This window comes from Macrobrachium rosenbergii, chromosome 10 (assembly GCF_040412425.1).
Source record: "Macrobrachium rosenbergii isolate ZJJX-2024 chromosome 10, ASM4041242v1, whole genome shotgun sequence".
NCBI lineage: Eukaryota > Metazoa > Arthropoda > Malacostraca > Decapoda > Palaemonidae > Macrobrachium > Macrobrachium rosenbergii.
Genome location: NC_089750.1, coordinates 60,534,288 through 60,547,206, shown reverse-complemented (window position 1 = coordinate 60,547,206; position 12,919 = coordinate 60,534,288). Strand labels below are relative to the sequence as shown.

Genomic DNA, 12,919 nt, shown 5'->3' with positions numbered 1-12,919 from the left:
TTCTTGGACGTGACCATCAAGACCCCTGCCGAGCTTTTATCTTAATCTGTTTTTGGAAAATTCTGTTGTCTGAAATTATATAATTCATCTAACTAAAAGTGTCATTGAGAAATCTTGTCATTTGCCATTAGTAGATAAGTCATCTAAATAACTGTAATGGAATAATTTATTCTTTAACATTATTAGATAGTACATCTAAAAGTGTTGAGTGGAAAATTCACTCCACATTATTAGATAAATTATCGTGAGGTGGCCATTTGAAAAATTATATTATTTGAGGTTATTAGGTAATTTTTCTAAACTAGGAATTGAAAATCAAGCCATTTGAGTTTATTAGATTAATCTTCGTCTAACCCTGACTGTGGAATGATATTGTCATTTGAGGTTCTCAGATGAATCATCTAAAGCTGCCCAGTCATTTGAGGTAACTGTTATCTAAACATGACCATGAAAATGTTCTAGTATCAGCTAATAATTAGTGTAAAACTGACCATGGAGAAAAATGGTTAATTTTAGATGAATTATTAGCTAATAACAGAGCACTTTCATGGTCAGGTTTAGATGAATTATTAGTTAATAACAGAACATTTTCATTGTCAAATTTAGATGTAATTACTTCAAATGATTGGGCAGTTTTAGTTCATTTATCTTAGAACCTCAAACGAGCTTTTTAAATAATTGCTCTAAACGCGACTAAAAAGACTAAAAAAAGACTCACGGAAAATTATTCAGTAAATCATCTAAAACTGTCAATGGGAAAACGACGTCTCCTGCAGGTCCGAATGAGCGGTGGCCTGGCAGTTTGTGGTTCGAACAGAGTGACCTACTCTTCGGAGTGCGAACTGAATCACCAAGCCTGCGTTCAGCAAGCAGATATCGTTGTGGTTGCCTTCGGATCTTGTTCAGGTGAGATATTGCTCTTACTCCTCGTACTTCCGGGCCTCATTATTGCACATCACTGCGCGTAATAGACCGTTTGGTTTTGGTGTTAGTCTCAGTAACGGTTTATTTTACTGTGATTTATGCACCGTTCTGTTACACGCTTTAGTGCAGTGTGCTGCATTAACTTCACTTTATGACTCCCCTTGAAAACTTATTTCCTCTGATCTTTCGTCTTTTTTATTTATTTATTTGTTCATTTTGGTTATTTGTGGCCATTCTCTTTATCAGAAAATTATTGCAAGACTATTGCCTGTCTCGTGCTTGTTCCACAAAAATATATGTTCAAATAATAGTAATGGTTGAAATATTGCAAAAATTTACACTGTATGGTAATGACTGGCATATATTACCTTCCTTTATCATTATCTTTTTTTTATTTATCGGCATTTATTCAAGAAAACTGTAAACTGTAAATAAAAAAGAAAAAGGGGTCCGCCAAGTGGACCAAATGAAGGCTGATAAGAGGACTTCAAGAATGTACATAGACTAGTAGATGATATATCCCGCATTTATTTCATTTTTTTTTTTTCATTTTCAGAGTCATGGACAGACGCCCCTGTTCGTCGTTCAACAGCGGAAGATGGGTGGGGAACGGCGGAGTGGGCGTGGGTGGCCAGGGGCCATACGGAGCACCACGCCCTCGCCACCCGGAGGCACCTAGACACCGCCCACTTCACTCGAGCTCACCCAATCCACCTCGTCCATTTCATCAACACGATCATCGAATCGCCACCCACTGGAGTCACGCCCATCACGCCCCTCGATTCCGAAGAAGAGAATCTGGTCTCGCCGCCAAGACCCACCTGGCTGTACGCCGTGCCAGCCTTCTCGGGTCACTCTTATCTACAGGTAAGTTTCTCTCTCTCTCTCTCTCTCTCTTTCTCTCTCTCTCTCTCTCTCTTCAGTCGACAAAATAGCCTCTTTATTCATATATATTGCACGAGGGTAGTATTCTCATTCCTGAGGTCTTGCCGAAATCAGGAAGGCTCTGCCTCTCTGGTACTACCTCTTTAAAATCAGAAAAAGTTGATGATAATATATATGTATATGTACACATATATATATATATATATATATATATATATATATATATATATATATATATATATATATATATATATATATATATATATATATATATATATATATATATATATATATATATATATATATATATATATATATATATATATATATATATATATATATATATATATATATATATATATATATATATATATATATATTATATATATAAACATTCTTTTCATGTACTTTTTCCTTCATAGTGTGGCACTGAAAGATCATAGCCTTCAGGTTCTCAGCAAGACTTTTGGGACCAGGTTGCTAGCCCCAGCATAACCAAGCCCTTTCTATAAGATGCTTAATTACCAGGTACCTTAATCAAAAATGAGTTCTTGAGAGCCATAAGGGCATTAATGGAGATGGCGTAACGAACTCCTGCTCGCTCGATTTTCCCTTTACAAAATTCAGTTTCCTCCATTTTCTTCTGTCTGTAGCCCTTTCCACTGAAATTTCCTTCTGGGACGGCGTTTTCCTTAATCGCGATCGAAACCGAATCTGCAGGTGATGTAACTATATAATATACATGCGCGTAAATGTGTGAATACACGAGCGTGTCCATTTTCCCGTGTTCATTTATCTGTAAGAGGTAAATTTGTCGTATTGTAATTATTTCATGATTGTCTCTTCATGGAATTTTGTGAAAGTTTAATTTGATTCTGTCATACTCGCAAGGATCTTAGTCTCATACTCCACTGTAAAGTTGCTCTTTTACGTCTGGACGTTATGACACGTTCTTTACCTGAAAGCCATTGGATCAAAGACCTCCAAATTCTGTCATGTATTTTTTCCATTTTGCTTAATGCGGTTTTGGTTTCGTGTCTTAAAACCCATCTTGCCTGTCCCAAGTCTGGATGAAGGAAGAGCCGAGCATAGGCTCCGGTGCGAGCAGTGAGGTCACAATGAGGCCTGAGAGTTGTTTATTATTATTTTTTTCATCAGTTTATTTTGTAGATAAGCCTTGACCGGTCCCCTCAAAACCTTATAATCAGTCTACTTTCTTGAGTCTGTCAAATTTGATTCTGACCTATTTTTTGTTTTATTTCATTTATTTACTTTTTAATTTATCTGTTTGTTTATGATGCCTTGTGTCGTCGTTAAAACTTAAGTCTGTCTTTTTGACTGTACGTTATTTGATTTCAACCTAATTTTATATAGTCTGTTACGTGATACCACGGTCGGTCCCTTCAGGATTTTTGAATCTGCCCTTTCAGATTTCCCAAATTTGATAATGACTTTTTTTTTGTTTACTTTCTTTCCTTCATGACGATGCAAAAATATGTGGATACTCACTGCTCTCATACTACATATATATATATATATATATATATATATATATATATATATATATATATATATATATATATATATATATATATATATATATATATATATATATATATATATATATATATATATATATATATATATATATATATATAGTATAAGAGCAGTGAGTATCCACATATTTTTGCATCCGCAATTCAACCAATGATTGAGGGGCCATTTCGTGTAATAAAAGAGAAAAGGGGGAAAAAGGTTCATAGTTTTACATGAAGACATGGAGTGACGAGAGTAATATGTCTCTAAAACTTTAAACCCAACCTATCCAATTCTCCTATATTGATTTAATGCAATTTCTCATTCTTTTTAGATGATGCCTCGGTCGGCCCCTACAAAGCTTACAAATCTACCATTTTCATTTTTCCAAATTCGAATTTGACCCAGTTTATTTCTTATCATTTTTAGATGATGCGTCGTTCGGTCCCTTCAGAACTTACAAATCCACCGTTTTCATTTTTCCAGATTTGTTTTTGACATAGTTTATATTTCATGTTTCAGATGATGCCCTGGTCTGTCCCTTCACTCTTTCAAATCTACCTTTTTAGTCGCCCAGATCTGATTTTGACCCAATTTCTTTCTTATGACTGTCAGAAGATGCCACAGTCGGACACTTCACAGTTTCAAATCTGCCGTTTACATTTTTCCAGATTTGATTTTGATCCAATTTATTTCTTATTACTTTTAGATGATGCCTTGGTCGGTCCCTTCGAAAGTGCAGCTGGAAATAGAGTTCGCTGCTCATCAGCTGGACGGCGTTCTCTTGTACGTCCAGCAGAGCGTCGAGGGAGACGGCGATTTTCTCGCGCTCGTCCTAGACAAAGGGTTAATATTATATTTACTGCATTTAGTCAATACATTGTATTTTATTTGGAATATATTATGCTGTCTTAATGCTGTCCAATGTACTATTCATATATGTGTATATATATACATTATATATGTATATATATAAATATATATATAAATATATGTTTGTGTATGTATGTATTATACCGTCAAAAAGTAAATAAGTAATTTCATCTGGTAGAACAATTCTAACATACAACACGGTTTCTTTGTTTTGGCCAGATTCTTGGAGCTACGAATCGATTTAGGCAATGGCCCTGTCATCATCCGATCAACCACCCAAATTACACCGTTCATGAAGACTTTGGTCAGCATAAGAACTTATAACAGGTAACAAGACGCGGCTCAAGTGTTTGATTACATAATCCTCTTTCATTCAAGAAGCAACAGGTGTTCTTCTTCTTCCTTTGAGGGTCAGGCTCCTATCTCTTTCAATTATATCTTCTTTGAGCCTTTGGTTACTACTTCTCCCACTTGTATTTATCTTTATATGAATATTTTTATTACATGTACTTCGCTGACAGGCTGGTAATACACATGAAAAAAGTGCCGTAATTAAACTGCTGTTGAGTTAAGAATCCCAGTTCATAAGCATCATTCTTCCTCTTCCTTAAATACGGGGAAAAGTTTTTTGCTTACAGAATTTTAAGTAGAAAAAACAAAAAAAAAGACCTAACATTCCAGCCCTTTTATCTAGCTCTTTTATGCAAGACATAACCGGATCTTGTTCAGAATAAATAACAGAAGACGACGTGATACAATGTTAGGTACTGTCTGTCACTGGTGCCTCCCTGGTAATTATATACCTTTTAACCATTGGATATTACTGGTTGTGATGGTATGAGTAAATAAAGTTGTTGAAAAAGTCATATTTTCAGAAGTAAAAGTCATGTTACCCATCAGCTTGACCATCTAGGGTGCCAGGCTGTGACTTAAAGATCTGTAAGTTGTTCATTTTAGCATGACAGTTTGGGAGCAAATGTAAAAAGTAACTTAAGAAGTTGAAGTTTAGTGATTTTAGATAAAGAACTGTCTTTCCACCTCTGCCAAATCTGTAAAAACCGTTTTTGGTTCAGGACATAAATGACATTTCTGTATTGGTAAATAAACACTGTACCACGAATCACTTTTTATCCGTTGCTATTACTGCTGTCATTATTGTCACCAGGGATGCATTGCTTCAAATTGGTGTCGGCGAGAGCTTCTCAGGGCGTTCTTCGGGCATGCACCGCGCCCTCGACATCCATGCCCCTCTGTACGTGGGTGGCGTACCCTCCTTCACGCCCAGAATCATGGAAAATGTCGGTGTCAGTAGAGGTTTCTCCGGGTGTGTTTACTCGCTGAAAGTGGGCCAAAGGGACCTCGATCTGGTTAGAATTGCATATTTTAGTTTTCTTTTTTATTTCTTCTTATACCGAAGTCCTTCACAAAAAGAGAAAAGAGGAAAAATAAAAATGGAAAGAGAAATTTCATGTAAAATTACTTACTGTTTCGAATTTTTATTTTGAACTGACGGAAAAACGTGGGTGACAAGGATGATTATTAACATCTTCTGAAACGTACGATGACTGAAACAAGTTTATACACATCTCGCCTTCTCTTTACCTATAGTACTAAAACCCCTACCACATCTTTGTCCATTGTTTTGTAAATTTCATATTTGAAAGCTTTTATCAAACGTCATAATATATATGTATTTCGAACGTGTTGCAGTCTGAATCGTAACGGCTAGATTTGATTGCATCTTTGCTAAAATTAACATTGACACAATCCCTCGACCCCGAGGACTTCAATGGAGACATTGGAGACTTCAATGCTGCTAAACACAAGCCGGCTGGCGCCTTGTGTTACTGATCACCATAGTATGTTAGGTGTGAAATTCAGTCAGACGTTTGGAAAGAGAACCCACTCTATTTCTGGTAATATGCTTGATATACTACTAACAAGATTTGTCCGTGACGGTTTGAATGAAAGCATGAACCCTTTCTTGACTAACTTACATGTTCGTTATATATCCATTTCGTTATACTCTTTAGAACAATTAAAAAAACGCACGTTTGTTTGTACAAAATAAATGTGTTTTATAGCAAAGTCATGAGTAAATATACAGTACATTCTTGAACAGAAAAACATTTCTTTTGGAAATTTCATCATCCAACTCCTCTTGAAACTCATGTTTACCAAATTACTCATTCGTTATAGGACATAAAATATGATCATTTCCTTTGTATGTGCTAGAAAAAACTACACAATACAGTGCTTTAGAGGTTTAGAATTTCAATTATTATTATTATTATTATTATTATTATTATTATTATTATTATTATTATTATTATTATTATTATTATTTAAATATTTCAAGTAAACAAGTTATGCACAGGAATCTTGTGGGTTTCTCTTTCCCTTATTATTATTATTATTATATTATTATTATTATTATTATTATTATTATTATTATTATTATTATTATTATTATTATTATAACCAACAGGTTTGGGGAAGGTCTGGAAGCGTAAGCCACGGATATAACGTCACCGACTGCAGACCGTCACCGTGCGCTGGAAGACCTTGCAAGAACGGGGGCACTTGCCATGCCTCTCAGCATGCTACGTCATACGTCTGCAGCTGTCCCAAAACGCATACAGGTAATGGAGATTTGTATTTTGCGCTCATCATTCTAAACATGGAGCCTGAACATCGGGGATTTTTTTTAGTAAGAATAACAAAATAATAACTAATAATGCTGCAGGTATTCGCCTTCCCTCTCTCTCTCTCTCTCTCTCTCTCTCTCTCTCTCTCTCTCTCTCTCTCTCTCTCTCTCTCTCTCTCTCTCTGTATATACAATATACAAGCACAAACACACATATACATCTATATACAGTATATATATACATCTCTCTATATACATATACATCTTTATATGTACAGTATATGTATATATATATATATATATATATATATATATATATATATATATATATATATATATATATATATATATACAGTATATATATATATATATATATATATATATATATATATATATATATATGTTACAGTCAACACGTGTAATCAGTCATTACGAGTAATGACTGAAATTTCAGTCATCACGCGTAATGCACTTAGGGACATTTGATCCCCCCAGGGACTAGTACTAAACCCGGCGAAACAGTGTAGGTGACTCACTGTTTCGCCGTGTTTAGTACTAGCTCCTGGGGATCAAATGTCCCTAAGTGCATTACGCGTGATGACTGAAATTTCAGTCATTACGCGTAATGACTGATTACGCATGTTGACTGTAACATATATATATATATATATATATATATATATATATATATATATATATATATATATATATATATATATATATATATATATATATATATATATATATATATATATATATATATATATATATATATATATATATATATATATATATGTGCATATATATATATTCTCTGCAACTTATTAGTTTAATTAGGTTTGATTAACGGGCAATAAAATCATTATAGCATGAAACTACTAAACCAGGGCCATAGTATTGTCATCATTGTTAGTGCTAAAAATTAGCTCATAATTATCTATCAGTCATAATGAATCATTACTTGCTAAGGTTGCTTCCCCAGAAAAGAATGCCAGCATGGGAAAAAAGTGAACAACATAAAGTAGACTATTAAAGAAATAACAATTGACTAACAATAATTAGTAAACAGAAAAATATACTTACACAAATAGTAACATAAATCACAAAAAAAAGCTAAGTACTAGTTGGTGAATCTCTGTCAAAGAAGATCATGAACTTTTCTTTTCACATCACTGTTTTTTGTCGGGCAACGACCATCAATCATCTAATCTATTTGGCCTCACTTCTGCAGGTGTAAGATGTGAAATTTCCGTAAATGAAGGTTGCAAGAAGCTGAAGTGTCCTCCTAGAACGACCTGCCAGACGCTCTTGGCTTCCAGCACACTGCACTGTGTTCCAGGTAGGAATTAACGGGCTTCCAGTAGTTGATTTTGCATTTTCTTGTCAGGGAAGAGTTGGATATGCGAGTGTGTGTGAATAAATGCACATAGACATAGAAGTTTCCGTTTCGACCCTAGCCTCTTAGCGATGTCTGAGGAAAGTCAGTAGCTGTACCTCTTTTCTATTACTGATACCCAATGTCCTGTATTGTACAAATCAGCCAACCACAAGGAGGCTCTGTGTAGAAACTCTCGAGGACTTGTTATGAATAGCATAGTTTTGAAACTGCTAAGCTCAGTAATAGCATTAGAGCACTGAACATAGTAAAGATAACTGAATCATTACATTTATCTAAACACAAATTCCTTTAGTACAATTCTCTGTTGAGTAGTTTAAATTAACTGAAATCTGAAGATTATGCCTGTTCTTGGGAAAGACGTCTTTGCAACTCGAAGTGTCTCTGTGGTGCTTTGCAAGAGGATTAGACCCAAGAGATTTTTTTCTACAATATTTGAATAATCCATTCTTTTTTTCCAAAGACCAGAATATTTCGAAGATGTAATGTACTGAAATTTCCTTATTCCTGAAACCTGGGAATGTCTGAAAATTGTGCTCTTTTTTTTTTATCTCCCCCTCATCTTCTTCCAGGAGAAGAGATTGATTAACTTATCGTATTGATTCAGAAAAATATCTCCAAATGACTGTTTTGATCCAGTCATTAAGAACAATTCTATACCGTACTCTGACTTCTTAATGATTAGAGATAATCTTTGGCTTCAGTTTCTTCATCTGCTCATAGAAAACAATCTTTCTTTGATATGATTGAGATCACTAAAAACTCTTCCTTATGATTCTTTAGTATCCAGCATGCAATAAATCGCTCAGAATATCAAAAGTAAACTTTTAAGACTGACAACATTAATTTTTAAAAGCAAAAAAATTTTATTCATATCCAAAACAAGGAATATGTAACAACCAATTTGATAAATCACAAAGTATCTAGCATTTTTTTTTTCTTTTTATTTCCTTTTCTTAGTTTTCTCCAACCTTGGAACCATCACTCATGACCTTGTTGCTGTTAACAAACTTTCATGGTCAGGTTGAGTTCTAATAATTTTTATATTTTCTCACTTCGTACTTATTCATCATTAAATATAGTGGCAAAGCTGTGTATAGCATTTCCCGACTATTTCCGGCATACTTGTCATTATTATTCACTTCTTTTCGTTTTGAAGGCAGCTGGTGTGTTGCAAGATAATCGATTATTATATCTGTATAGGGTGGATTGGGGTACATGAGAAATTTAATTAGTTTTATGTTCCGGGCGATGATGTCTCTGTAAGTTACTAAGGATCATTTAGGCCTCTGTGGATTATTTGCAGGTCTCTTAAATTACAGAGAGTAATGAAATCTCAGTAAATTACTGAGAACTATTGAAGTCTCATTAAGCCACTGAAGAGTAACGCTTTACTTCTGACCTTCTGCACAGACAGTCCTCTGGACACCTACGAGCTGGAAGAATCCTGGCCAATCGCAGACCTGAGCGGTGATGGATACCTGTCTCTGCCGCGGTCTGAAGGTGTGTCCGAGGGCTTGACGTTAGAGCTGTGGTTTTTGGCAAGAGCACCTCATGGTATGCTCTTATATGGTGGGCAGGGACCCACCCACAAGGGGGACTTCATCAGCCTAAATTTAGCAGCGGGATTTGTACAGTTTCGCTTTGATGTTGGACCTGGAGTAGTTAACTTGACGTAAGAATTTTCAGTTATATCTTCACAGAATGGCTTGCCAACTTAGTTTCGCTTTTTGATGATAATTAAAACAGGGCAGTCTACACCCAGAGTATTTTTGTGTTAATTATTAAAGTATAGAGAGACAGCTTATGTTGTGAGTACATTATTTATAAGTGACCAAATGCACTATAAAGTAGTTCCCCTTATAATAAAGGAGGAATGACCGTTCAAGATAATGGATATTATCGAAAGTAATCGTAGAATAATACTTACTTTTAGATATACTACTTCTGCTACTATTACTGCTACTCTCATTGGCTCTCAGGTTCCACCATAACCTGCTGTCGCTTGCACTAGGCTGGTAAGGTTGGTGCAAGCTCCAGTAAAGCAAGGTATTTTACAGGACAGGGGCGTCAAACCCTCCTCTTTCACCGGTGTTTGAGGCCGGCATGAGTGCATAAACTCTCATAACAAAGAGATGTAACAGTAGTACAAACCTACCTAGCGACGTAGTCGAGTTCTTTCACTGATGGCTTTCTTTGCTACTTGATTCTCCTAGATCCAAAAGAGAAATAAGAGAAGGTGAGTGGCATCGCGTTGTAGCCACCTGGGAAGGAGGCCGAGCTTCTCTTCAGCTGGACAAAGATGCCCCTGTTACCTGTGAGGCTCCGGGACCACCAAACACTCTCACTCTGAATACTCCCCTGTACCTCGGGGGTTTCAAGTAAGTTTACTTCTTTTTTGTTCTTATTCTTATTTTTATTATGCACACTTTCGTTTGTACGTGTGTAACGACTTCGGTATCTTCATATGTAGCTCAGGATTTCTCTTTTTTTTTTCCTTGAATAAACAATGAATGTCTGTTTTCCCTAATATTGTTATTACTGTTGTCATTGGAGAAACAAATCCACAGGTATGTATGAGAACAAATATATTTAAAAATAAAGCTAAACAGAGAGCTTTCGAGAACCTGTACGATTTCCCTTTTCCATCAGATTGAAAAGGGGAATCGTATACTCTCGAACGCTCTCTGTTTAGCTTTATTATTATATTATTAAATATATTTGTACAGATACATGACTGTGGATTTGTTTCTCCATTTCAAGACTCATGTTACTATGAGTACTTTTTATTTATTATTATTATTATTATTATTATTATTATTATTATTATTATTATTATTATTATTATTATTATTATTATTATTATTATGTCTAAAAATCATTGACTAGTAAAGCAAGTTTCCAGAAAAACTTATTAACCGTTTTTGCCCAAAATTTGAGCTTGTGGCTTCTTACTTGGTAGGAGAATGATGCTATTCACTTCAAGACTTATGTGTGTGTATATGTATGTATATATATATATATATATATATATATATATATATATATATATATATATATATATATATATATATATATATATATATATATATATATATATATATATATATATATATATATATATATATATATATATCCACAACCTTTATAAATTAACTTGCAACAACAACTGAAGTTTAGCAAGGAAGTCCCAAAGATTCCCCTTGATCCAACACATTCCACGAGAACTGCAAAAGCTCTTTTACGTCTTCATGTGCCTTCATTAATGCTAGTGAATTTCGATATTTTCCCTTGAGGAAATCCTCAGAGCTCCGGAGTCGGTTAAAATGGCACATTATGGGGCTCTTTTGTTTTGATAACTAAAAGTGAGGGTGGCCTCCAGTTGTGGCTCTCAAACATACATAATGTGAAATGTTTCTTAATGTTCATTTGAGGTACCAGACATAATTTGGATTTTGTTGCTCAAATCTATGTAACAATGAAGAATATATAATTAATTGTGCGTAATTAAACACAATATTGAAATTTGCTTGAATAATAATCGCATGAAATGATTTGGAAATTTCGAAGGGTATATTCAATTACTCTGTTGCTGGGGTGGCTCTTGGGGGGAATGACCCAGAGTTCCAACGAAACGCTGAAATTCAAACCAGATTAGCCTACAAAAGATATTTTTCCCCCATTCCCAGACTCTGGTATATGGTAAACCGAGACTCCGGCATCTTAGTCGGACTTGACGGAGCATTGCAGCGCCTTCTAGTCAACGGCGTCGTTTACGACCGCCTGCTGGAGGCAGCAACTGAACAGAGGGGCGTCTCCAGATACCGCGGTCCGCCATGTCTTCCGAATCCTTGCTTCAACGCGGCCATCTGTGTGCCTCTGCTGAACGATTTCTTCTGCAAATGTTCCTTCATGTTTGTCGGTCGCCTGTGCGATCAAGGTAAGCTTTTCTTGTAAGGAAGTTTTCATTTTCTTTTTACTTGTAACTTTGATTTTGATTCCAAAAGATTTACTAGAGAGGTGGAGTGGTTTTGCTTTCGGCTCTAAAGGTTGTTCTTTCCTCGCTAAGCTTAATTAAGCTTAATTCTGGTGAAAATGTATTATACAGTAAAATGTTGTCCGTTGAACTGTCGAATAAAGACATCTAGTATGATACCTGTATCAATAATAGAATATTTTTTTAATATTATTGTTTTTATGTGGTCTTTGACCGTATCGTGGCTCAATAGTTTTGTTTTGGTCTTGTCTTAGTATCTGTAAATAACGTAAAGATGAAGAGGGAATGAATTTTGTAATAAAAGAAAAAGACACTAGACTTAAAACGAAAAGTCACAGAGAATTTCAAAGTGAAGAAACATGGAAGTAGTTAACAAAAAGAATAAGTCAGTATTTTCTTAATTAAAAGGAGAATATGACAGGTATCCCAGTATCCTGATCTAGTCCAGGCCCGAGTAAGTAAGAAATAGAAAAAGAAGGAAAAAATATGCTTGGTTAAGAAACAGAGAAAGAGAAAAAAATGAGCAGGGTCTTAATCACAAAAGCATCAAAAGACCTGCCTTTGAAAAGATGATGATCATTTCGCAACTCAGACGTTTTAGATTGATAATCTTCTCGTCCGCAAAGCCAAATATGCTGAAAAAAAATATTAAAGCTGTTCT

The 12,919-nt window shown here is 35.0% G+C and overlaps 1 protein-coding gene across 1 annotated transcript in view; it reads left to right on the top strand.

Moving 5' to 3' along the window:
* Positions 1 to 12,919, top strand: part of LOC136842675 (agrin-like) — a 363,408-nt gene that overhangs the window by 342,854 nt on the left and 7,635 nt on the right. The window contains exons 20-29 of the mRNA XM_067110324.1: positions 777 to 906; positions 1,481 to 1,791; positions 4,055 to 4,191; positions 4,438 to 4,545; positions 5,384 to 5,585; positions 6,707 to 6,860; positions 8,097 to 8,204; positions 9,675 to 9,936; positions 10,478 to 10,642; positions 11,951 to 12,201. Of these exons, the coding sequence (XP_066966425.1) occupies positions 777 to 906; positions 1,481 to 1,791; positions 4,055 to 4,191; positions 4,438 to 4,545; positions 5,384 to 5,585; positions 6,707 to 6,860; positions 8,097 to 8,204; positions 9,675 to 9,936; positions 10,478 to 10,642; positions 11,951 to 12,201 (1,828 nt within the window). The remainder of the gene's footprint in view (positions 1 to 776; positions 907 to 1,480; positions 1,792 to 4,054; positions 4,192 to 4,437; positions 4,546 to 5,383; positions 5,586 to 6,706; positions 6,861 to 8,096; positions 8,205 to 9,674; positions 9,937 to 10,477; positions 10,643 to 11,950; positions 12,202 to 12,919) is intronic.